The 26920-nt window shown below is 34.1% G+C and overlaps 1 protein-coding gene across 7 annotated transcripts in view; it reads left to right on the forward strand.

The window, feature by feature from the left end:
* Positions 1-26920, forward strand: part of GIN1 (gypsy retrotransposon integrase 1) — a 35116-nt gene that overhangs the window by 156 nt on the left and 8040 nt on the right. The window contains exons 2-9 of one of the 7 annotated variants that reach the window (XM_074328640.1): positions 4138-4251; positions 9659-9804; positions 11444-11637; positions 13224-13529; positions 21485-21676; positions 21775-21951; positions 22433-22718; positions 25315-26161. In XM_074328640.1, coding sequence (XP_074184741.1) covers positions 9666-9804; positions 11444-11637; positions 13224-13529; positions 21485-21676; positions 21775-21951; positions 22433-22718; positions 25315-25364 — 1344 coding nt within the window. In that variant the 5' untranslated portion in view covers positions 4138-4251; positions 9659-9665 and the 3' untranslated portion in view covers positions 25365-26161. Of the gene's footprint in view, positions 1-141; positions 238-4137; positions 4252-9658; positions 9805-11443; positions 11638-11745; positions 12557-13223; positions 13530-21484; positions 21677-21774; positions 21952-22432; positions 22719-25314; positions 26162-26920 lie in introns of those variants that run through there. The other 6 variants (XM_019727970.2, XM_019727969.2, XM_074328639.1 and 3 more) reach the window with 6 other exon arrangements.

Genomic DNA, 26920 nt, shown 5'->3' on the forward strand with positions numbered 1-26920 from the left:
GTGCTTTTCATCCCTAATGATTTTTAAAGTGAGGCGTGACCTGACAGTAATTTCAAAACCATTCGCGTTGAATAGCCTAGGAAGGGTGTAACTGACGGTGGATGTCGCGCAGGCGCCCTGGGCGCGGGAGGGCCTTGCTTGGGCGTTGGGATGTCCTGCGCCTGCAGAGCTGAACGGCGGCTTCCGTTGTCGGGCCTGGGGAGGTGCCTGATCGGTGGATTCGAGTTTTACTTAATGGTAGTTTTTCTGCTTGTGCTAAATTTCGCTGGACCTTGCCCGTAAGATTTATTTAACGAGCTGCTTAAGCTCTGGAAATGCGCCTTCGCAGTTAAAGTAGCGTCCGAGATTCCGAGGAAATTCAAAAGTTGAGTGCGGTACATCGTTGCCATTAAATAATTCTCTCCCTTAATCATAGTTGTTATTTAATCAGAAATATTATCCTTTGCCCCGAATTAAAATCTCTTGTGCGGGGAGAAACGCGAGTTCAAGGGAGAAGCTTGTCCCGTAGTTTTGAAGGAAAAGTAGGCATTTGATCTCAGTATGGGTTTTCCTTAAATGGGCGTTTCTGAGCGAGCGTAGAGAATTTTCAAAATGGAAATTCATGTATCACATGTGGCTTCATGTATCACATGGGTGTGCATTTGAAGATGACGTTTCTGTTAAACGGATTTGTACATTGAAATGAAGCAGATTATAGAGAAAGGTCTGGTGTATTTAGATTTCCCTGCCTTTGACATTTCATAAAATTGTGCTCTTAACATTTTTCAGAGGTTAAAATAGAATAATTCAGAAGTAATATTCTGATCTCAGTTAACATGGTTATGGAAACATAACAGGTTTTAAGATTTTAGGTTGGAACATATGCATAACACAACCTTTTAGAGGCTTTAATTGGTAGCCTTGATGAGTTTTGTCCTTGGTGAAACACTTAAATCCTAATTTTATTTAAAGTGATACTTAACTGCCTTTATTACACACACAAGATAAAATTATTAAAGGAATTAAGTAATAAGTATTTACACATGTATTTATTGATTTTATATGATGTTGTACAAGGGACATAGTATAAAAGTTCAACCAAATATGATCCTGACATTTCCTCTTGAAAAACTAGAAGTTGTAATAAACCACCTTCACTGCCTTTTCTTATTCCTGCATGCTTTAATACATAAGCAATTATTTTAACAAAAATTCTTGAAACTATGAGCATATCCAAAGAAGGCCTAATATTAAATTATTATTTGTTTAATTAAAGTTTATTGGGGGTGATAGTGGTTAGTAAAGTTACATAGGTTTCAAGTGTACAATTCGGTAATGCATCATCTATATATCACATTGTGTGTTCACCATCCAGAGTCAGTTCTCTTTCCATCACCATATATTTGATCCCGTTTACCCACTTTTACTATCCCCTGCTCCCCGCTTATCCTCTGATAACCACTAAACTGTTGTCTGTCTGAGATTTTTTTGTTTATTTGTTTGTCTTGTTCCTTTGTTGTTTTCAGTTTTATATACCACATATCAGTGAAATCATATGGTTCTCGACTTTTTTTTGTCTGATTTATTTGGCTTAGCATTATAATCTCAAGATCCATCCATGTTGTCTCAAATGGCACTATTTCATCTTTTCTTATGGCAGAATAGTATTCCATTGTGTATATATACCACAACTTCTTTATCTAAGGACACTTTGGTTTTTTCCATGTCTTGGCCACCGTAAATAAAGCTGCAGCGAACATCGAAGGACATATATCTTTATGGATAAATGTTTTCAGATTTGGGAATTATTTTTATAACTCAGACCACTTAACTCACTCCCTTGTATATGATATTTTGGTTAGAAATATTTGGCCATTGGAAAATTATGTTTGTGCTGAATATTTAACAGGTTAAAGCCATTTTCTCATTAACTCATCAAATGGATGGTTTCTGGGGACTAAATGGTGAATATACTTTGAAAAATACGTTATTGCTCTATGTAAATACCAAATGTTAGCAGCAAACTTTTAACCATATTACTTAAAATACTACATTTCGTGAACTTATTTTTGTTTCTTATGCATTTTCTGTTTGTCCTTGTCGTCTGTCTTTACTGGTAGAAGTAGAAGCTTTCCCATTAGACCATAATCTCTTTATAAAATATACAACTGTTTAGTCTTCTGAGTTTCATTGTGAGTAAAACATTATAAACATTGCTAGAAAACATTAAACGCCATTAACGAAAGGAATGAGATTTTAAAATCTTTTTCTTGTAAATAAAGATTTTGAGAAAAAGGTTTCTCTGTTACTTTGAACAGCTTGATATGGATGATAACATATAAATATTTTAACAATAGTTATATATTGATTTACCATTTGCAAAGGACTTTTGAAATCTGTTATCTCATTGATCCACATAATTATGAAAAAGGAGGGATAAGTATTATGTTCTTTTTCCAAATATGGATATTGAGGTAATGCACACATTAGAAATTGACTCCTAGGGTAAAAGCCTTACCTTCTTAGGCACACCCTATTTGCAGTGCCATATATATGCAAGTGAAATAATGTTTTCACCAAGTGAAATAATAGTTACCTTGGAATGTGTGCCCTCTTAATTCAGTGATACCTCTCCTGTCAGGAAATGCAGGTAATTCTTTATTCATTCACAGATGGTTGAATGTCCACTGTGTCCCACTGTGTGAAACAATGTAAACATTAAGAATTAATAAGACCTTCTTATTTCTTATTTATAATCTAAATTTTTTATTACAAAATCACATTATAACTTTTTTAGCAGAGGCCTGAACCAAGTATGAAAGCTGAGGATGACAGATAATTACTAGTGTAGCAGGGGGAAAAAAACAACATGAAATTTGAAGCAACAGAGACCAAGGTTCAAATGTCAGCACATTGCACTCACTAACGGTTGCCTTGAGTAAACTGGATAATCTCTCTGATCTCCATTTTCTTGTCTATAAGATGGATATAAAACTAGTATCTACTCCAGAGGATGTTGTGAGGATCACCACAATAAAGTACCTCATAAATGTTTGCAATTATTTTTAAAAATTGCTCCTGTAGTTGTTTAAAATTTTCTTTGAATTTAAAAAAAAAAATATTTTCTCTCCCTATAGTTTTGATTTTTCCACGTATCGTATAAATTGTAGCATATAATATGTTGCCTTTTGTGTCTGGCTTCTTTCACTTAGCACAGTGATTTTGAGATTCATCCATATTGTTAGGTATATTCATAGTTTATTCACTATCAATGTTGAGTAGTATCCCACTGTGTGGATCTACCACAATTTGTTTATCCATTCACCAGTTGATAAACATTTGGATTGTTTTCAGGTTTGGGCTCTTATGAATAAAGCTTCTAGAAACATTCACATATAGATTTTTGTGTGGATGTATACCTTCATGTCTCTTGGGTTAAAACTGTTTTCTAGAATGTTTACGTTATTTTGTATTCTCATCAACAATGATCTGCATCCTTGGCAGTACTTAGTATTGTAGGTTTGTTTTGATGTTGTTTGCCATTTAGGTGGCTTTGTAGTGGTATCTTATAATAGTTTTAATTTGCATTTTTCATTGTCTAATGGTGTTGAGTATGTTTCATGTGTTTATTTGCCACCCATATCTTTCATAAAGTGTCTGCTCAAATCTTTTGCCCATTTTTTAAATTGGATTGTTTGTTTTCTTATTGTTGAGCTTTGAGAATTCTTTATAAATTCTGGATACAAGTTCTTTATTATATATATGGACTGCAGATATTTTCTCCCAACTGTGATTTCTCTTTTTATTTTCTTAATAGTATCTTTATAAGAACAAATTTTTTTATTTGTTTCTTTAATGGATGGTTATTTTTGTTTGCTATCTGAGAACCTATGCTCACAAAGATTTTCTTTTTTGTTATCTTCTGGAAGTTCTACAGTTTCAGGTTTTACATTTAAGTCTATGACCCATCCTGAGTTAATTTTTACAGATGGTGCAAGGTATGTGTAGAGGTTTATCTTTTCTCACATGGATGTTGTTCCAGCATCATTTCTTATAAATATTATTCATTCTATATTGAATTCCCTTGGCGCTTTAAAAAAAAATCAATTTATTATTGCTGTGTAGCTCTGTTTCTGGACACTCTATTCTGTTCCATAGGCCAATGGCTATCATTTTGCCAATACCGCACAGTTGTGATTACTACAGACATACCTCGGAGGTATTGCAGGTTCAGTTCCAGACCACAACAGTAAAGTGAATCATTATAATAAAGTAAGTCACATAACTTTTTTGGTTTCTCAGTACATGTAAAAGTTATGATTATACTATACTGTAGTCTAGTAAGTGCAATAGCACTATGTCTAAAAAAAATGTACATACTTTAATAAAAAATTCTTTATTGCTAAAAAATGCTAGCCATCATCTGAGCCTACAACAATTCATACACTTTTTGCTGGCGGAGAGTCTTGCCTCGAGGTTGATGGCTGTTGACTGATTTAGGGTGGTGGTTGCTGAAGGTTGGGGTGGCTGTGGCAGTTTCTTAAAATGAGACAACAGTGAAGTTTTCTGCATCAATGGGCTCTTCCTTTCATGAACAATTTCTCTGTAGCATGGGATGCTATTTGATAGTATTTACCCACAATAGAACTTCTTTCAAAATTGGAGTTTAATTCCACTTAAACCCTGCCACTGCTTTATGCACTAAGTTTATGTAATATTCTTAATTCTTTGTCATTTCAATGGTCTTCACAGCATCTTTACCAGGAATAGATTCTATCTCAAGAAATCACTTTCTTTGCTCATCCATAAGAAGCAACTCCTCATCTGTTAAAATTTTATCATAAGATTGTAGCAAATCAGAGACATCTTCAGGCTCCACTTCTAATTCTAGTTCTCTTGCTATTTTCACCATATCTTCAGTTACGTCCTCCACTGAAGCCTGGAACCCCTCAAAGTCATACCTGAGGGCTAGCATCAGCTTCTTCAAATACCTGTTAATATTTACATTTTTACTTCTTCATACAAATCAAGAATGTTCTTAATGGCATCTAGAATGATGAATCCTTTCCAGAAGGTTTTCAGTTTACTCAGATCCATCAGTGGAATCACTGTGGCACCTATAGTCTTACGAAATATGAGGTGTGATGAGAAAAAATATGGTGAATGTTTAAATTTAAAAAATGTATTATAGTAAAAGACACATTGCCATTAATCCCTCTCAAATACTCCCTCTCACTTCAAACACACTTATCCCATCATTTTTACCACTTTCTGAAGCAGTTCTGGAAGACTTTCATGTCTTTAGTTGTGCTGTTGTGGCTGCCTGGGTGTACCTAAATCCATTCAAAATGTTTACCTTTCATGGTCATTTTGACTTTGGGAAGAGTCAGAAGTCTCATGGTGCCAGATCCACTGAATAAGGTGGATGAGGACTCACCATAATGTTTTTATTTACCAGAAATTGCTGTACCAGAAGCGATGTGTGACATGGAGCGTTTTCCATTGTGATCAAAACATATGATGAATGCTGCTGCCAAGTGCCATCCAATAGAAAGGCAGGGATCTTTGATATGGGAAGCAATGTGTTGAACCTTAGTAACAGCGTGTGACAAGTTTCAACTTATTTGGTGCAATCAGTTGGGTGTAAGCTTTGGTTGAGAGAAGGTGTGTTTTAAAGTGTGCCTAAAATCATCCTCTATCATGACAATGTTCCCGTGTCACACATCGCTTTTGGTACGGCAGTTTCTGTCAAATAAAAACATTACAGTGTGTCCTCATCCACCTTATTCACTGGATCTGGCATTGTGCGAATTCTGGCTCTTCCCCAAAGTCAAAATGATTCAGGACATCGAGGCAGCCACGACAGCACAACTAAAGAACTAAAGACACGAAAGAGGACTTCCAGAACTGCTTCAGAAAATGGCACAACGATGGGATAAGTGTGTTCGAAGTGAAGAGGAGTATTTTGAGAGGAATTAATGGCAAAGTGTCTTTTACTGAAATAATTTTTTTTATTTTAAACATTTACTGTATTGTTTGATCACACCTTGTATATTTTTTAAATAATAGTCATGTGCCGCAAAATGACTTTTTGGTCAACGATGGACTACATATGACAGTGGTCCCATAAGATTATAATGGAGCTGAAAAATTCCTGTTGCCTAATGACATTGCAGCCATCTTGATATTCTAGTGCAACACATTACTCACATGTTTATGGTGATGCTGGTGTGAACAAAACTGCACTGCTAGTCATATAAAAGTATAGCACATACAATTATGTACAGTATATAATACTTGATAATGATAATAAATGATTATATCACTGGTCTATATATTTACTATACTATACTTTTTATTGTTATTTTAGAGTATATGCTTTCTACTTATATAAAAAATGTTTACTGTTAAATAGTATGCCATGTTGCACCAGCAGCAGCCTCATACATTTGTGTTTACTGCATTTCTTGGTTGCATCGTTTTCTCTTGTGCTTCATTTAATCTTGTTTTACATGGTAACATGCTGTATAGGCTTGTAGCCTAGAAGCAAAAGGCTATCCCATGTAGCTTAGGTGTGTAGTAGACTATATCATCCAGGTTGCTGTAAGTGCGCTCTATGATGTTAGCATAACGATGAACAATGTATTTCTCAGAACTGTCCCCGTTGTTAAGTGGCAAATGCCCGTAATAAGACTTGAAGGTTGAAATTACTTTTTGATCTATGGGCTGCAGAATGGATGTTGCGTTAGCAGGCATGAAAACAACATTAATCTCATTGTACGTCTTCATCAGAGTTCTTGGGTGACCAGGTGCATTGTCAAGGAGCAGTAATCTTTGTAAAAAAAAAAAAAGTAAGAATTTTTTTTTTCTTTTTTTCTTTTTGAGCAGTAGGTATCAACAGTGGGCTAAAAATATTCAGGAAACCCATGTTGTAAAAAGATGTGCTGCCATCCAGGCTTTGTGGTTCCACTTATATAATGCAGGCACAGTAGATTTAGTATACCGTGTTTCCCCAAAAATAAGACCTAGCCAGACAATCAGCGTTCTTGTTTTATTATAAGACCGATCTTATGTAATATAGCATAATACCGGGTCTTATGTTAATTTTTGCTCCAAAAGATGCATTAGAGCTGATTATCTGGCTAGGTCTTATTTTCAGGGAAACATGGTAATTCTTATGTATTCTAGGATTTTTGGAATGGTATATGAGCATTGGCTTCACCTTAAAGTCCGCTGCCTTCACCAGCTGCATTAGACCCTAACAAGAGAGTCCACCTATCCTGGGAAGCTTTGGAGCCAGCTATTGACTTCTCTTCTTTAGCTATGAAAGTCCTATATGACATCTTTGTCATCTTAACTATTTTAAAGTGTACTGTTTAGTGGCATTAAGTACATTTACATTCTTGTGCAACCATCATCACCATCCATCTCCGGAACTCTTTTTTTCCTTGCATAACTGAAACTCTGTACCCTTTAAACAATTACTCCCCCATTACTCCCAACTCCCACCCCAACAACCACCATTCTATTTTCTGTCTCTATAACTTTAACCTTATATGTGTAGAATCATAGTATTTGTGTTTTTGTAACAGGCTTATGTCACATAGCATAATGCCCTCAAGGTTCATCCATGTTTTAGTATATGTCAGAATTTCCTTCCTTTTTAAGGCTGAAAAATTATTCCATTGTATGCATATATCCTGTTTTGTTTATCCATTCATCCAGCAATGGAAAATTGGGTTGCTTCCACCTTTTGGCTATTGTGAATAATGCTGCCATGAACATGGATGTCAAAACAATCTCTTAACCCTAATAGAATGTAAACTCCATAAGAGTCAGTAGGATATATATCTTGTTCATTATTGTATATCCAGGGTTGTGTGTGACACATACCATAGCAGGTGCCCAATATTTTTTCGATCGGTGAATGAACCTCATATTTTTCTCTAGCAACTGTCTTGTAGTTACTTGCCTTCATAACAAAATTTAAGATTACTAAATTCACTTACTCAATGTCCATTTATTCCTTAGGTGGTTGCGGTCTGGTTTCTACCTGCCCCCCTCTACTGTAACTATTGCCAAAACCACTAGACACATTTTACTTCTGATATCACTTAATTTCTCCTCTACTTGGCACTTAAGAACTCTTTATTCCATATGCTTCTATGACTAGAACCTCTTCTGGCTTTTTTCCTATTTCTCTGGCTATTCTCATGTCCCTGGGGGATTTACAATATATTTAGGAGAGAAATATGTATACTAGTAAGTTCAATGAAGTGTTGCAGAGTTTATAAAAGTTGGTATATGCATTGTGGGTGTACCAAGGAAGGTGTGCCCAGTTCTACCTGAGAGGAAATAGATGTGGTCAGGAAGGATTCATAGATGAGTGAACTCATTAATGTGAATGTTAAAAGATAAGGATATATCTACTCCTCTTCTCACTCAGTGCACTTTCCATGAAATCCTTCTTCCCCTGCCTTAACTTCATCTACCACCCATGCTCAGTTCATCCATGAGCTGAATACAACACGTTCAATACTATCATCTTTCTCCCTAAGCCAGAACTTCAGAAGTGATCCCAGACAGGTTTTATTCACTCCACACATCCAGTCAGTCACAGTTCTTACAAAATGTGTCTATCCATTTCCACTGACACTGCTTTGACTCAGAATTTTATCATTTCTTGCTTTAATTATGCAATAGTCCCTTATCTGACTGGTCCTGACCTTTCTATCTCTCCACCTTAGTCTATCATATTGGTGCAGAACGGACTTCGTGGAATAGAAAACTATAACTGCAGTCTGTAAGGGTCAGTCTCCTAGGGCACAGTGGCAGGGAGAGAAAGGTCAAACTGCTTCTGGATGGGTAGGGATGCTGGCAAATAAAATAACCGGCACTGGGTAAGTTTCTGTCAACTGAAAACATGAAAAAATATGGGTTTTTTTCCTTTTTACTGTAGTGGTTTCCCATATTATTTGGGGTTTAAAATAGAGACATTTTGCTTTGTTTTGGATAGTGCAGCCAAAACAAAGGTTCAAAAATCATTTCTGTTTATAATGTAGAGAAGGTATACACAGGACCAAAAATCATTTCTGTTTAAAAAAAGCAGCTTACATGTATGTAGTTCAGAAGAGTGTATGTGACCTAGAATAGCTAAAGATCTTTTCTGTCAGTTATCATTTGAACATTTCTAAAATATATCGTTCTCATAAATGATTTGAATGTGTTTTTTTGCATTTTGCAATGACCATGAATATATTTAGAAGTAATAACGAACTATATTTCTCTCCTTATAAGCTAACATTTATTTAAATGTCTAATAACAGAACCATCCTATATAAGTAACACTTCAATTAATGATAATGAGAGACTTTAAACAAACTTTTTGAAGTATACTTGTTCATTTCCTTTTTTCCCAGTATGTGGAAAATTTCCAGCATTTCTTATCACGTGGAAAGAGACAAGATAATTTGTCATGATGTATCTCAAAAATAGCATTGGAATATTTTAGTTCATATACATCACATTGTTCCTTTTCTGTGTTAGTTATCTCTGTCATAGATAATATTCCGGGAATGTTCAATCCATATGTAAGCAGAAATACGACAGAAGCCTCAACTGAAATAGCAACTGAATTAGCTTATCATTTAAATTAAACCTTTAAATACCTTTTACCTAGGTTCACAATGGTGCGTAGTGGGAAAAATGGTGAACTTCATCTTAAACAGATTGCATATTATAAACGAACTGGTGAATATCATCCAACTACACTGCCAAGTGAGAGAAGTGGCATAAGAAGAGCGGCCAAAAAATTTGTCTTCAAAGGTAAAAGGAAGGCCCCGAATCTTGAATGTAAAATTAATATAGACGCTCTACATATGGGTTCTTTGTGGAATCCTGAGAATTTCTGCAGTAACTGGTTGTTGCTAAACAGTTACCAGTTGAATTGATGATGCCACTCATTCAAAAGCTAAGGTAAAAACCACACTGAAGCTACCTGAAGGCCAGTAAATGATGAGAACATTTAAAATCATAGACAGAAAATGATACCATGAAAAAAACGAAACTTACCTAAATTAAACTCTCCTGCTTTTTCCCTCAGGTGGTTCCTACTCTTATGGTGTGCTTTGAAGCACTCATGTCACTGTCAATGAAGAATTTATTTGATGCTTAACATGAAAATGTTAACAAAGTTAACTTGTGTGTTTATTACATTTATTTCTGTGGTTCCCCCCCACCCACTGCCATTAAATAATTTCAGGATTACGTTTATTTTTGGACCCCCGAATCCTCCTGAATGGATTATATATTTGAAAGGTGATAGAATATTTATCTTGAAAGATTATAATAATTTTTACCTCTTTCTCCTCTTCCAAAGGGGAAGGGAAGAGAAGTTTTGAATGAGATAAGCAAGAAGTAGTCACCAGATAATTAAATGAATTTTGGTGCTAATAATGGGAGGTTTGCCTGGAGGTACAGAATTAGGCTTTTCTCAAAGCAAGTCAAGAAATTTCTAAGATGATAAATAAATATCTGCTCATTTCTCCTTATGTATACCCCTTCAAATAATGTCCTTAAACACTTAAGAATAGGCATATCTATTACCTCTTAGCCTAAAGTGAATATTCATTGATTAATTTATTTAATCATTTATGCAATAAATGTTTACCAAGTTCCTACTTTGTGCAAATCACATTTTAGTTATTTGGGATACATTGATGAATATGATAAAGTTCCTGCCCTCAGGTTGCTTACCTTCTAATTCAAGTAAGGACTGTTCCATGCAGCATGTGCTTAATTAAGCACATTAGTAGCTTAATGCTCTGTTCTGGAGTTTGAACAGTTACCTTATCCACACTGGAGAGGCAGTGATTTTCTCCCGGCCCTGGTTGCTTCCTAGCTGTAGATTGTTCTCAGGTGTCTGTCCCCTAGAGGAAAACAGAGAACTATCTCAGAATTAAGGTTCTCCCACTTTCTGGCTTTACCAACCCTACCTCCTACTCAAATCCAGAAACTTAGGAGAGATGGATGCTTATAAAAATGCAATTATGATAAAATACTGTTTCGGAAAATTCTGTTCCTGAGGTTGCTTATCTACAATTCATTTGCCAATTCATGCCATTTTTAGGAGGTGCCTACAAGTATTTTTCTAGTTTGAGTACTCGCATGGAAAGATAATTTCATACTCCCATAGTTATCATGTGCTTTGCTGAACTAACTAGCTTTACCTGTATTGCTAGATACAAAATTATAGCTGCTAGTGTTCCTCTTATGTATCTAGTAGATGTAACGGCTGAGGACCTTTCAGATTGAATGCTAATCTCATTACAAATAAATATTCTGTCTTAGAAGGAAAAAGCTGTTAAACACCCACCATGGTTTAAAGATAAAAGCTATGATTATCTTAAAACAATATAGATCTCCAAACATTGCAATTATATCTTTTTGGTATCGTTTATTCCAGAAAAAAAGCTGTTTTATGTTGGAAAAGACAGAAAACAAAATCGTTTGGTAATTGTTTCAGAAGAAGAAAAAAAGAAAGTCCTAAGAGAATGCCATGAAAATGACACTGGAGCCCATCATGGCATATCCAGAACCCTTACTCTAGTGGAATCCAATTACTATTGGACTGCTGTGACCAATGATGTCAAACAGTGGGTATGGCTTATGTATTTAAAATATTTTGAATAATGTGTTTGTAATAGATATCCAAAATTCATTATTGCTCTAGATTTACTCTTAGTAGCCCTTCTCATTACGTACTTTTTGTGTGGGTAGTTTCTGTACAAAAACATTTAAAGGGAGTTTTATTTCCCTTCAAAATTCTTTAAAATCACTAAAGTATAATTTGAACTAGATAAAAAAGCACTATTTAAACATTATATTTAGATAGATTTTTTTATTTGTTTGTTTAGAACCAGATTTTCGTCATTGAACTCTTTTGTACAAGCAGAATATAAATAGAGCCGAAATTCCTTTGACTAAATCATTACCTCTTGGATAGTAGTCATCCAGTCTTTTCTTGAGTGGTGAATATGTTCGTAAGTCAGGCCCAGTGTGTGTGCTTTCATCTTTTGTGCCTATTGACAGAAAATGTCAAATACGGAAGAAACCCAAAAGCAACTAAATGCAAAATCGAGTTGTAAAGATAATGAAATTAGTCTGACTTTTATAATTTTATAACCCACTAGGACCTTCAACTTCTTATAATAGAAAATTCACCTAGGGATTCTGGGATACTTGCTGGTAGATCAACTGATCTCTACTCTTCCTAGTATACTCTATTTACAAATGGTAGGAATTCCTTGGTATGTATGTGAGATCCCTTTAATAATTATAATAGTGCATCAAAAAGACTGTCATTTCAGGCATAAAAAATTAAACCAACATTTAACAAAGTATCACTTGTGAGTTATCAGTTTATGAGTCAGTGAAGGTATTCCAAAGACCTCAATATTTGTATTTGCCTTTAGAATCTGCTACAAATTCCTTTACAAACATTTGAGGAAACCTTTGTCAAATCTTTGTCTTTTGAGAATGGAAATGATTTTTGGAAATAACCAGAGGTTATTTGTGCGTAAGTTGGAAAATAAAATTTTTGATCAAAAGTAACTATAATGTAACAAGATAGTTTTAAAAATTTTGTTCAGGAGTAGGTTTGAAAGTAGTTTCCAAAGTGGAATTCCAGAAATATGGAGCAATGGCACCATCCATAAGTTGATCGATTGACTTCATCTCATTCAGATGAAAGCCCCATGACAGCATGAGCTTTATTTCTGTCCATTCTCTTTTCTCAGAACCTAACAGAATTTCTGGTATCTATAAATACTGTTTGAATAAAATTATGTATAATAAATATTTATTTAGATGAAAGAATGAACTTATTAGAGTGGTAACTTTGAAAGAAAAAATCTTTTCTTATAGGAATTTTTATATATGATTTAAAAATTAGAGCAAACTTGTTTTAAAGATCTATTCACTTAATAAATATTTGTTGATTGTAAACCAGAATTATGTTCCATGTAAGCCTCCTTAAGATGGTCATTGAATAGCAGTAGCAATTGATGCTTGCTTAGTATCCTAAAGAGGAGTTTTTATTATGTTCTAGAATAGTCCAAAATTTTCTTCTTTAAAACACAAATTACCTACTAACAATTTTAAAGTTCAGATTTATAAGACTGCTTTTGTTATGTTGAATATATTAACATTTGTCCGTCTTTTTTTATTGTGTGCCTGTTTTGTAGGTATATGCTTGTCAGCATTGTCAAGTGGCAAAAAATACAGTTATCCTAGCACCTAAACAGCACCTTCTCAAGGTGGAAAATCCGTGGAGTATTGTTACTGTTGATCTGATGGGCCCATTTCATGCAAGCAACAGAAGTCATGTATATGCTATAGTTATGACAGATTTGTTCACAAAATGGGTTGTGATTTTGCCTCTATGTGATGTTTCAGCGTCAGAAATTTCAAAAGCTATTGTCAATATATTTTTCTTATATGGACCTCCTCATAAAATAATAATGGACCAAAGAGAAGAGTTCATTCATCAGGTAAGACAAATGAGCTGCTTAGGTCTAAGAGCATATTTTGCTCCCGTTCAGTGCCTAGCACACCTGTGGATTGTAGGGTGTTTAATGAGTTTAGATAAATTGCTGCAGACATAGAGGTTTGATTTTGCATAGTACAAAGGTAGTTGGACTGGAAATTAAGAGACCAGGATTTTAGTACTTATTGTGCCACAAAGTAGTTGTAAATCTATCTTCAGGTTTCCTTAAACTGAAATGAGCTGGTTGGACCCTAAATCTTTGTTTACTTCTCGCATAAAAATTCTGATTGATATGCACAAGGCGAATTGACTAAATGATGAAATACATCATGTGCATGAATGAGAATATTCAATATAGAAAGGTATTGATTTTTCCCATATCAAAATTAATTCATGTAATTAATGAATTTCCAATCAGTCTTAAAAAGGAGGGAGGTTTTCCCCTTGTCCTGGCCTTTTTCCAGATTAAAGTTAATCTGAAAGAATAAGCAGGCAAGAATATACATGAAAAATCTAAAAAAGAATATAGTAATTACTAAACTTAAGGCATATTTAAAATCTTTTATAATTGACAGGGTACTGGTATAAGAAAGATATCAGAACTAGCCAGACTGTCTCAGTTCACAGCACCTTTGATATCTCACTCCAAAAGAAATACCTAAAGTTGTATTTATTAAGTAGTTATGTCCTGTGTCGGGGGTCCCTAAGATATCTCCAGGTATTATGATTTGCTGGAAAGACTCAGCAGGTAGTCCTACTTATGGCTAAGATTTATTAAAACAGAAGAATATGTAGCAAAATAAGCAGAGAAAAAGCTCATGGGAAAAGTCTAGGGGAAACCAGTTACAAGCTTCCAAGGTGTCCTCTCCCATGAGAATCACACAAGGCATGTTTAATTGTCCCAGGAAGGAGCTGTAGCAACACATGTAAAATGTTGTCTACTATGGTAGCTCATTTAGAGGCTCAGTGTCTAGGATTTTTATTGTGAGCTGGTCACACAAGTACCCTCTGCTTGGTATGTGCCAAATTCTAGACTCCCAAAGAAAAAGAAGATGTTCAACATAAACCACCTTGTTTATATAAACCGCTTAGGCACATTGAGCCACCTTTATCATTTAGGGAATGATGGAAACCGTCCCCAAATCCAAGTTCCTACACACTAGTCCAGGGCCAACCTTATAATTAGGCCTTTCAAAGGTCTACCATATGTTAACTCTTTTCTGCACAGGTCCTAACCACTTAACCATTTAAAAGAAATACTCATAATTGAAAGAAAAAGTATTTTTATTTTATTCTTAAATAACCACAGTTGCTTACTAATGGGATGTGTGTACCTATTGACCACTGCTCAACTTCTCAAACCTTGGCATCAGATTGAACAGTGCCATCCTTATTTCCTGTTTCACATTGATTTGAACACAATAATTGCTTTTTATCACAACATCTACACAAAAACCAGTTCTGTAAAGATATGACATCATTGAAAAGAATATAGTCTTACCTACTGTTGAAACCATAAACCACCATAAGCTAGTAGTTTTCAACGTATCCAACAAAACCCTTGGCATAGAGTTTGGTAACCATGGTTAAAATTATAGAGGTGGCATCACATGAGTAGAATAGAGAAGGATTATTTAATTAATAGTATAGGTAACAATTTTCTAATTGTTTCTAATTATTTCTATAATATGATTTTAGAGTCACATACCGCATACCAAAATTACCTTGTTTTCAAGTAAATTAAAAGAATTTATTATTTTTTTAGAAACAAAAAATACAACTGACTTTTTTTTTAATCTCTAGAGATTAAATCTCTAATTTTAGGAACAGTGGTAAGAATTTCAATGGAAAACCTCACCAAATGTGGCTACATAAAAATTAGAAACTTATGTGTGGTAAATTAACCAAAACATAAAAGCTAAGAAGTAGGCCAACAAAAATAAAGCAAATTCATGCAGGAAAGAGCTAACATCTTTATTATAAGAGATTCAAACAAATTTAAAAATTTAGTCAGTGGCAAAAACATAATTTACAAGACGGAATAAAAATAATAAACGGGAAAATATACAAACTCAGTATTAATGAGTAATGCAAGTTAAGACCACTTTCTGCTTATGTAATCAACAAAAATAGTAATAATGCCAAATAGACTACAGGTAGAAGAATATAGCCTTACATTACGGGTAGCTTTGCAACTTGAAACTAGCTCTTTTTGTAAAATAGTTTGCCAACTGTCCGTTAAGAGATGTAGATATATTTTTGTCTTCTGGTTAGCAGTCCTGTATTTAAGAATTTATTACAAGGCAATTATTTAAAGTATAGAAATGGCTCTACTATTTATTATAAACACCACAATGCTATTTATTTTAGTGAAAGTATATCCTGAATATCCAAAATAAAGGAAATGTTTCCCAAAAGTATGTGTAATCAGATGATGAAATAGTTTGTAGCCATTAAAAATGATGTTTATAGACTCCCATTTACAATTGCATCAAAGAAAAAAAAAAGACCTAGAAATAAATTTAACCAAAGAGGTAAAAGACTGTACTCAGAAAATTGTAAGCCATTAAAGAAGATACAAAAAACTGGAAGCATGTACCATGCTCATGGATAGAAAGAATTGACATTGTTAAAAATGTCCATATTATTCAAAGCAATCTATACATTCAATGCAATTCCTATCAAAATACCAATAGCATTTTTCACACAACTAGAAAATATATTCCTAAAATTTATGTGGAATGTAAAAGACTCCGAATAGCCACAGCAATTTTGAGAAAGAAAACCAAAGTTGGAGGTATCATGATACCTATTATCAAACTATACTCTAAGGTTATAGTAATGAAACAGCATGGTCCTGGCATAAAAACAGACACATAGATTAATGGAACAGAATAGAGAGCCCAGAAATAAACCCATGTCTATATAGTCAATTAATCTGTGACAAAGAAAGCAAAAATATACAATCGGGTAAAGATAGTCTATTCAATAGTGTAGGGAAAACTGGACAGACACATACAAAAAATGAAACTGGATCACCTTCTTACCTCATATGCAAGAATAAACTCAAAATGGATTAAAGACTTACAAAACCCAAAGCCCAAAACTTCTAGAAGAAAATGTAGGTAGTAAACTCTCTGACATTGCTCTTAGTAATGTTGTTTCTGATATGTTGCATTGGACAAGCAAATCAAAAGAAAAGAAAACAAATGGGACTAAATCAAACTAAAAAGTTTTTGCACAGCAAAGGAAACCATTAAGAAAATGGAAACAGCCAACTGAATGGGAGAAGATAATTTGCCAATGATACATCTGATAAAGGGCTAATATCCAAAATTTATAAAGAACTCAATACAACTTAACACTAAAAAAACTAACAATCCAATTAAAAAACGGACAGAATAGATATTCCTCCAAAGAGGACAATGCAGATGGCCAATAGACATATGAAACAATGCTCAATCTCACCGATTAGGGAAGTGCGAATTAAAATCACAATGAAATATCATCTCACACCTGTCAGAATGGCTATCAATAAATCAACAACAAAAAAAGTGTTGGCAAGGATATGCAAAAAAGGGAACCCTCATGCACTGTTGGTGGGATTGCAAATTGGTATGGCCACTATGGAAAACAGTATGGAGTTTCATCAAAAAATTAAAAATATGACCCAGCAATTCCACACCTGGGTATTTATCCAGAGAAATCCAAAACACTAATTAAAAGAGATATATGCACCCCTATGTTCATTGTAGCATTATTTACAATAGCCAAGATATGGAAGCAACCTAAGTGCCCCTCAACAGATGACTGGATAAAGAAGATGTGGTACATACATACAATGGAATATTAGTCATAAAAAAAGAATGAATTGTTACGATTTACAACAACATGGATGGACCTGGAAGGTATGCTAAGTGAAATAAGCCAGAGAAAGACAAATACCATATGATTTTACTTATATGTGTAATCTAAAGAACAAAATAAACAAACTCATAGGGAACAAACTAATGGTTGCCAGTGGGGAGTGGGGTTGGGAGGACGAGGTGAAAAAGGAGAAGGAATTAAGTACAAATTTGTAGTTACGAAATAGTCACAGGGATGTAAAGTATAGGGAATATAGTCAATAATATGGTAATAACTATGTATGATGTCAGGTGGGTACTCGAAAAGTCAGGGGAGTTATTTCATAATGTATATAAATGTCTAACCACTATGTTGTACACCTGAAACTAATATAATATTGAATGTCAACTGAAATAGAAAATATTTAAAAAGGGGGGGACAGGGGAAGGGGAATAAGAGGTTCACATTTCCAGATATAAAACAAGTCATGGTGATGTAATGTACAGTGTCAGATGATTGCTGGACTTACCATGGTGATCACTTCTTTAGGTATAGAATAACTGGTGTTGAATGACTGTGGTGTATACTTGAAACTAATACTGTATGTTAGCAATATTTTAATAAAAATCTTTTAAAAATGATGTTTACGAAGAAAAGGAAATGACATGAACAGTGTTTACAACATGTTAAAAACCTGGATAAAGAATTTTATTACATATATTGCATATTCATATATTTACATAGGTAATTATATAAAAAATAGATATAAAAAACTAAAATGAAAATCCATAAGGTTAACTCATGGAGTTTTTTTTAAAGAGTGATTAAATTTTATAGATTGTTTTCTTAATTTTTCAGTTTATATGTATTATGTTTTTATAATTTTTAGTGATTAAAATATACATAATTATATATTGCTTTTGTGATATAAATTACTAGTGCTCAGCAATACCTAGTTATCCTAGTCTTTCTAACGTAGACGGCTCCTTCTAGCCTCTTACAGGTAACCAAGCCCAAGTAACTGCTAGATTTGGCCAAAGAAATCAAGTGGATAGATGTATGCCACTTTCAGCCTGAGGCAGTGAAAACCTCATGCATAACTCTTCAGTCTCCCAATCTTACTCTTTCTCTGGAGAATCGACAGACTATTTCAGATATTATAGGGTGATGGAATTTCTCTCATCCAGAATTGCTGAGGCACCTAGTGGAGAATAGTTGCTTTAGAGAGACAGTGACCTACAGCTGACTTTGAATGAGCAAGCAGCAAAACTGCTGAGTTAAGCCACTGAGACTTCAATGTGTTTTGTGACTACCTGGCTGACACAGCAGTGGTCTGCAAAACAGTGTAAGACAATCTGTTTTGTGGGACTACAGTATTAGAACTTCTGTTTATATTTCTTTTGATGTAATAAATAAAGAAATGAAGCTTTACTAATGTATACAAATTGATAATAGCATTCTGAATCAATAAGGCAGATGATTGTGTGTCACACCTAGTAATGCGAAGGTATCCTAGAGAAAAGTGAGAATCCACAACATGTAGGAGTCTACAGTGGTTCCCTGACTCATTCTTTTGCTTTCAGCAATAATTGAATTTATGGCTGTTGTCTAGTTTTCACTAATCTACTCCTCATAGAATAGCCACGTGGCTTAAGTTTCTTGCAATAAATCTAGATAATATTAACAATGCAGTCACCTATCAACCGTAAGAAAATGATAGAGCTGGCACTTCTTCTTAACTTGTACTAGCACATTAGTGAATAGACACATTAATGAAATGAAAACAAATATAAACCGATCTGATTTAATAGGAAATTTACCACCAAAATTCAAAATTGTCAAGAACACTATTTGATATATTAATTTGCTTCCACCTTTATTAATAAAGAGCCTCACCCTAAGTGCTTTAAGATATTAGATAATGGCAGTTTAAAGCCAATATAAATCATCAACCGTTTTTCAAGTCATGTTTAAAATCATGTGATAATCAATCCAGGACTTTGAAAAATTTACCAAAGTTAACAATAAATGTTTATAAGCCTCTTGTGAGGTTTAATAATAAAAAACTAAACACATATGATTGGGAAAATGTGTTCTTTTTGCTGTGGTTTAAATGGCTTAAATATTATACAGAAAGCATAATGGTGACAAAATAAATTCATTTTGTCAGCAAATACTGACAGAAAACATAGCTAAAGTGTTGAAATAAGATTAGAACATTACACAAAGTGGGAGGTTTATTATACAGTTGGATGAAAATGCAGGTGTTTCTAACATAACTTGGCTTGAAGTATTTGCTAAATTGTTTCAATAAAATTTACAAAGAACTTTTTGTAAACCTCTGAAGGAAATAAAACATTTTCAAATGGAAAATTACTTATTTAATTTTAAAAATACTTCTTGTGGAAAACCAAAATTGTAATCACTAGTGGAATGTCTGGTTTGAGGGGGAGAAAAAGGCTATTGGGTAAGGATATCAAGATAGCATTTCACAAATAGATTCACTGGATCATTCCTAGGCAACTTCGTGAAACAAAGAAGTTGAAGCCTTTTCCAAAGGTCAGTCATTTAAAACCATTGATTATGACCTCAGATTGAAGCTGACCCAAATATACCTATTATCTGGGATTTCTTTTTAATGACTTAAAAGAAGACAGCTTAAATTAGTACATATATTAGCTAGGAACTGGATTCAGCTGCAAGTAACAGAGAATGTCTCTCTTCCCCCCAGTACATAAACTACAATATGAGGTTATTTTGTACTTAGGTGAAAGAAGGCCAGGCTGTTCCAGGTTGGAAGGGTAACTGAATGTCATTGGGAACTGATGCTTCTAGCTTTCTGTTCCACCATCTTGAAGATCTGACTCTCAATCTTATGGTTATAATATGGCTGTCAGAGCCCATGGCACAAAGTACGTTTCAGACAGAAAGAAGGTGGAGGGCAATGGGCACAAAAAGCTGAATCTGCCCAACAACTGTTAAAAGCCCAAGGTAAGGGGCAGCTGGTTAGCTCAGTTGGTTAGAGCTTGGTGCTCCTAACAACAAGGTTGCTGGTTCAATCCCCACATGGGCCCCTGTGAGCTGCACCCTCCACAACTAGATTGAAACAACTAGTTGACTTGGAGCTGATGGGTCCTGGAAAAACACACTTAAAATAAATAAAAGTTAAAAAAATAAAATAAAAAGCCCAAGGTATAACTTCGTTTACATCTTTTTGGCCAAAACTGTATCACATGACTGCACCATTCTGCAAGGGAGCTTGGGAAATGTAGTTTTGTTTTGGTGAGGCTTTTTCCCTTATTTATTTGCTTTACCTTTTTAGTTACTCTGATACTTTTCTTCTTATAATTAAGCAACAAAAAATATAGTATTTTTTTAAAAAAAAACAAGTTTATCAGCCAAAAGTTTACTCAATTAAAAATAATAAAAGTAGTCTGAGGCATAAGGTAGGAGAAATAAGTTATTTTACATTTAACGGGCTTACTGTTAGAAATTTTCTAACCTCATTTTGGCTTCTTTTAGGCCCTGCATATAATAAATATAACAATAATAATAGTAACATTGAGTTATAAAGTGCTTACTACTTGCCAATAACTGTTCTAAGTCTTTACAAACGTTTACTCATTTAATCCTCAAAAGAGTCCAGGGTAGGAATTTCCTTATTTTACAGATGGGGAAACTGAGTACATAGAGGTTTGGTGACTTGGCCAAGGTTACATAGCTATTAATTGGATTATGTGACGTAATGTTTTTATTTTTTGTTTGTTTTTAAGAAGCTGTCTACTGAATGTTATTTGAACTGAGTTGATGTTAAATTCTGCTCTACTTCTTTGCTGTATGTGTGTCTCTGTGAAGGCACTTAACTTCCCAAAGCTTCAGCTTCTTATCTTTAAAATGGGGTTAATAATAACCTATAAGATTGTCATGAGTTATTATGACAATAACGCAAGTTAGTGTCAATGAATGGTAATCACTATTTTAAACAAAATGTGTATGTTTACAGAGAATGACTGTAGTCAATGAAAAGGGCCAGATTCAAATTCTTTTGAAAACTTTGAAGAGAAAAATAAAATACAAATTTTAAAGTCAGCTTTGTTTTATATATTTTTTCAGATCAATGTTGAACTGTGTGGACTGTTTGGCACAAAGCAAATTGTAATTTCCCACGCATCTCAAGCTGTTAACCAAACTGAAAGTATACCTAGCACAATCAAAACATTTCTTTCCAAACACTGTGCTGAACACCCGAACAACTGGGATGATCACCTACCAGCCGTTTCATTTGCCTTCAATATAACTCATTTGGTATGTGCCTCTTTGTAGTTCTACACTTTTGAGTTAGGGCTATCTCTTGCCTAGATAAATGCTTTATTACAGATTGTTGTTTATTTTCCTTCAAATAGGAGCCTTCTAAAAATATACCATACTTTCAAATGTTTAATCGAAATCCTTGTATGCCAGAGACTTCAGATGTTCTCCATGAAGTGGATGGTGATAATACAAGTATGTTTGCCAAAATTCTGGGTGCAATTAAAGAAGCCGATAAAATAATGGAGAATAAGATAACTTCAGTGGTCAAGGTGATTCTATTTAACACAAAACTCTGTAATAGAAAAATCTATAAAGTGATTTGAAAAAAAATTGTAGCATATGTACACACAGGGACAGACAAACACGATATACCTTTAAACCAAAATCTTTTTCTACCAAATGCTGCTTGTCTTGATTAAACAATATGTTTATTAGCTGTGAAATTCTGAGAGACAATTATGGGAAGGACAAACATGCATTTTGGAATCAAGCAGAGCAGAATTCAAATCCCTGGTCTTGTTGCTTTCCAGGTGTTTGACTTGGAAAAATTACTTAAGCTATATCTGTTTACCTTATTTATAAAGTTGGGGTGATTCTGACTTTGAAATATTGTTTTAAGAGTTAAATGGGATTCATGCCTACCTTTTAAGTGGCATCTCAATAAATAATCATTTTGTTATATTATCTGTATTTACCTTCAAGAAACTAGAGTTCTTTCATCCCTTTGTTTTTTTTTTTTTGCACTTGTAGATGGAGAATAACAATGCTGATGAACTAAGTAAAAGCAAAATCATTGTTAAAAAGAAACCAAAGCAGTTAAATCCATTTCATCTCAAAGTGGGTCATGAAGTTTTAAGACAAAGGAAAAATTGGTGGAAGGATGGCCGTTTCCAGTCCGAATGGGTTGGGCCTTGTGTCATAGACTATATCACAGACAGTGGATGTGCTGTTCTGAGAGACAACACTGGAGCTCGACTTAAAAGACCTATCAAAATGTCTCACCTTAAGCCCTATGTAAGACAACCCAGTGAACAAGGTAAATATCTGTCACTTTTCTACATTTTTACTTCTTTTGAATGAGGAGAGAAGTTAAAAATACAACCCTTTCCCCCCTTGGTTAAGTTTTCCTTTCTGTAAAATTCGGTATAGTTTTAGATCCTAGGTAGTCTCTTTTATTAGAGTGTCTCGTCTAGAATTGTCATGCTTGTAAGAGATTTTTAAGCTTTATTTCTAGTGTACTTTTTACACACTTGCTCACAGTTCAGGTGGGAGATACTGAACGTTTCACAAGGAAGAGCTATGTGTTCTGTCTTCACTTTTTCAATATTTTATGAGTAACTTTGTGCCTCATTTTAGCATTAAAAAACAGCAGCTAAGATAATTAATGCCAAAAACAAATATACTGTCCAGAATCCTGTTGTGAGATAAACATATTAGGGGACTTAAAAATGTGATTAATTTTTAACATTGCATCATAGTCAGGTTATGGTGGGTGCAAGGCAGGGTGCAGAGTGGCTTGTATTTAGAATGTTATAAGGTGCTATAAGAAGAGGTGATTGTACCCTAAACAACGCTATACTTGCCCCCAAATATGGTTATGAACAATCAAGATAATCCTGATTTCTTTAACCCTTTCTTTCATAGACTAGAGCTAAGTTATATTTTTGCCATAGCTTTCAGATTAAATCGCACTTTTATTGAGACTGTTTTATTTTGTCCTAGTGTATCTTCTTCCTAGAATTTCTCTGAGGTGGATAACTGAGAGGGAGTTAATTTTTACCTTAGCCAGTTAATTTTGTTTTTTCTATAAAGTAAAGCATCAATATTATTTGAATATGAATAACAATTAATGGGAGATACCATTTAGTATATTTTTAAACAATGTAAACAATTGAATTATTTAACAGGCTTAACTAAATAATAATTATAAGAGCAACAGCAATAGATAACCTATGCTTTATTAGGATATGAAGCCCTTGGGGGCTGCTCCGTAACAGCTCAACTCTGCTTCTAATCCAGGTCACAACTCACATGTTAAAAGCTCAGTACCTTTCCATCTGCTTGTGACAGATCCAGTTGCTCTACTGGTAAACTTATCTTGGACTGTTCTAATTCTAAACAGTACCTTCATTCTTTCTGTTAGAAGATAAGCACTGCATTTCTTGTGCCTCTTAATTCTGAGCTACCTTTATATTTCTCCCTCCTGCAATTTAAGTAGAGAAGATTATACAGGTACATGTTGTCCTTCCTTCGTCAGCATGATTTTTCTCCTTAACCTTTGACATTCAGGACTTGCCCCCTTCTAATGTGTTAACCTTCCTTAGTTAATACAAAATTTACGTTTAAAATGTTGCTGTGTCAGGATCTGTTTCAACATTTTGTAATTTGCTCTTGCCAAAGAAAGGAGGCCAAACATTTTGCTGCTCCTGAATATTTCAGAGTCCAATTGAGCAGAACATTTTCTAAAGAGAGGAAGAATACTTTTTGCCTCATGCTTGAATTCTCTGCAGATATTTCTTCTAGTAATATAAAGGAAATTGCAATTTTAGTACTAGTGTATAATAAGGAACCTGCGATTGATGGATAAATTTGTTTTTTCTTGTTAAGCAAGAAAGTGATGATCCAGCCATCCTGGAACCTGGTTCTTGAGTACTACCGTGTTTCCCCAAAAATAAGTCCTAGCTGGACAATCAGCTCTAATGCGTCTTTTGGAGCAAAAATTAATATAAGACCTGGTCTTATATAATGTAATATAATATAAGACCGGGTCTTATTTTACTATAAGACAGGGTGTAATATAATTAATATAATATAATATAATATAATATAATATAATATAATATAATATAATATAACATAACATACTGGGTCTTATATTAATATGTTCAGTCCTAGAACTGAAATTAAAGCAAACAAAATGGCTTTGAATAAGCACCTTATTCTTTCATTTGACATAAATGTTCTTTTCTACACAAACAATTAGAACTGATTGTCCGGCTAGGTCTTATTTTCGGGGAAACGGCATTTGGTCCTTTTTGTATGTTTTTCTTATTTGCAGAAATTCACAATGTAATTTCTGCAGTCTTTTTATTTTCAATATCACATATTTTCCTGAAAACCTTTACCTCAAAAGCTGATTTTTAAACAGTCTTAGAACTGAAATTAAAACAAACAAAATGGCTTTGAATAAGCACCCTATTCTTTAATTTGATATAAATGTGGGTGAGCTGTAGCCAAAAGAACTATGAGTTTGTCTTAAACTGTACTTGTCATTGCAATTTTTACCAGCCTTGAGATTTCGTAGCTATATTAAAGACTCATTGCCCAAAGCAGATCTGCTTCTGTTGCCAACTTCTTATCCCTTCTTATCTAGAACATAGTGTAGAGAGAACACATTCCATACTAGGGCTACAATATTTCTCACTGCTATTTTCAGCAAGCCTATTTGTCATTTTGTCTAGTTCAATGCCAGCTACCTTCTCAAGACTAATTATTTTAACAACAAATGTTATGATATGCCATAGTGTGTCTCTGTAATGATAATGTTGCCCTTTGAAAGGAAACATGTTATTGACCCATTATTTTGTCCAACATAGATTTTTAAGTACTTTGTTTTGTTTTGTTTTGGGCAGGAGTTATTGTGATAAATTTGTGTCTGCCTTCTCCAACGGTGTTAGTGTGATTGCCCTTCACAGTTTGTGAGATGCTTTCCATTATATTGTAAGTTTCTTATTGCTGCCACAATTAATTATTTCAAGTTTAGTGGCATAAACAACACACGTTTATTATCTTACAGTTCAGTAATTTAGAAGTCCAACCTAGGTCCCACTGGGCTAAAATCAGTACATTGGCAGGGCTGTGTTCCCTTCTGTAGGCGCGAGACAAGTTCGTGTCTTTGCCTTTCCCCCCTTCTACCCACATGGCTTGGCTGATGGCTCTCTTCCTGTATCTTCAAAGCCAACAATGGCAGGCGGTACTTCTCACATCACATCACTCCAACCTCCTGCTTTTCCACATTTAAGGACCCTCGTCCTTGGACCCACCCACATAAACCAGGGTAATCTCCCTATTTTAAGATCAGCTGGTCACTAACTTTAATCCCATCATTATCCCAATTCTCCTTCGCCATGTAAGGTAACATATTCACAGGTCCCACAGATTGTGGACATCTTTAGGGACCCATTATTCTGCCCACCACACCATGGTTTACCTTCATGAAACAAAACAAAGCTTAGTCCCTGTATTATCAAGCCCATGATTTTGACTTTATTATTTTTGCAAAGAGCCTCTAAACGTTATGTAATCTCTAAACTCAGAGTACTTCTGTTAGTATTAGTACTTTATTATAATAACAATTATGTAGTATCAGATTATAGTTACTGTTATTTTTGTCACGGGAAGATGTATTTGTATGGCAACACATTCTAATAGTTTTGAATTATCTGGCCATATATAGGATTAACCTAGTCACTGCTCTTCAGAATAAGAAAATTAAGTAATCTGAAACCTTGTACTTTCTATTTGAAGAAATAAATTAATCCAAATCACTCAGACTTTTCTGAGGCTTTGATTTTTCACTTATTTTTCTCCTTAGGGAAATTTAAAAATGTGTTTCCTAATCTCATTTTTCACTCGTTAAAACTATATAAGTAGAAGTATGTCAGAAATGCTGTTAGTACCTTCCTGGAATGTGTTGAAAATAGTTCTGTTTCTAAAACTAAAGACAATTATTCAGTCTTGTCAAAACTGAAATATTGCTTTTCATCCAACAGATGTCATAATCATAACTAAATTAATAGATTGAGAAGAGAAAAATGCTTTAAGTCTATTGTGTAATGTGACTTAGTGGAAAAGTCCTTTAAAATGGTACGCTTGTTTACCTCTCTATATATAATGAGAGTTTACCTCTCTATATAATGAGGGCAAAAACTTACCTTGTTATTTTCTATGTCCCTAACTCAGGATTATTCTAGGTCAGTATTGCCCATTAGCTATATAATGCAAAAATTATGTAATAAATAATTAAAAATTTTCTAGTAACCATATTAAAAAATACAAGTGAAAATAATTTTAATAATATATTTTAAGTAATCCAGCACATCTAAAATATTATTTCAACATGTACATAAGGTTTCAAGAGTCTCTTTTCTGATAATTTTTGGTAATCTTTTTTTGAAATTAAAGAGCATTTGTATTGGCTCTTTATGGATGTAGACCATAGTAGGAATTGAAACATAT

This window comes from Rhinolophus sinicus, linkage group LG03 (assembly GCF_036562045.2).
Source record: "Rhinolophus sinicus isolate RSC01 linkage group LG03, ASM3656204v1, whole genome shotgun sequence".
Taxonomy (NCBI): Eukaryota; Metazoa; Chordata; class Mammalia; order Chiroptera; family Rhinolophidae; genus Rhinolophus; species Rhinolophus sinicus.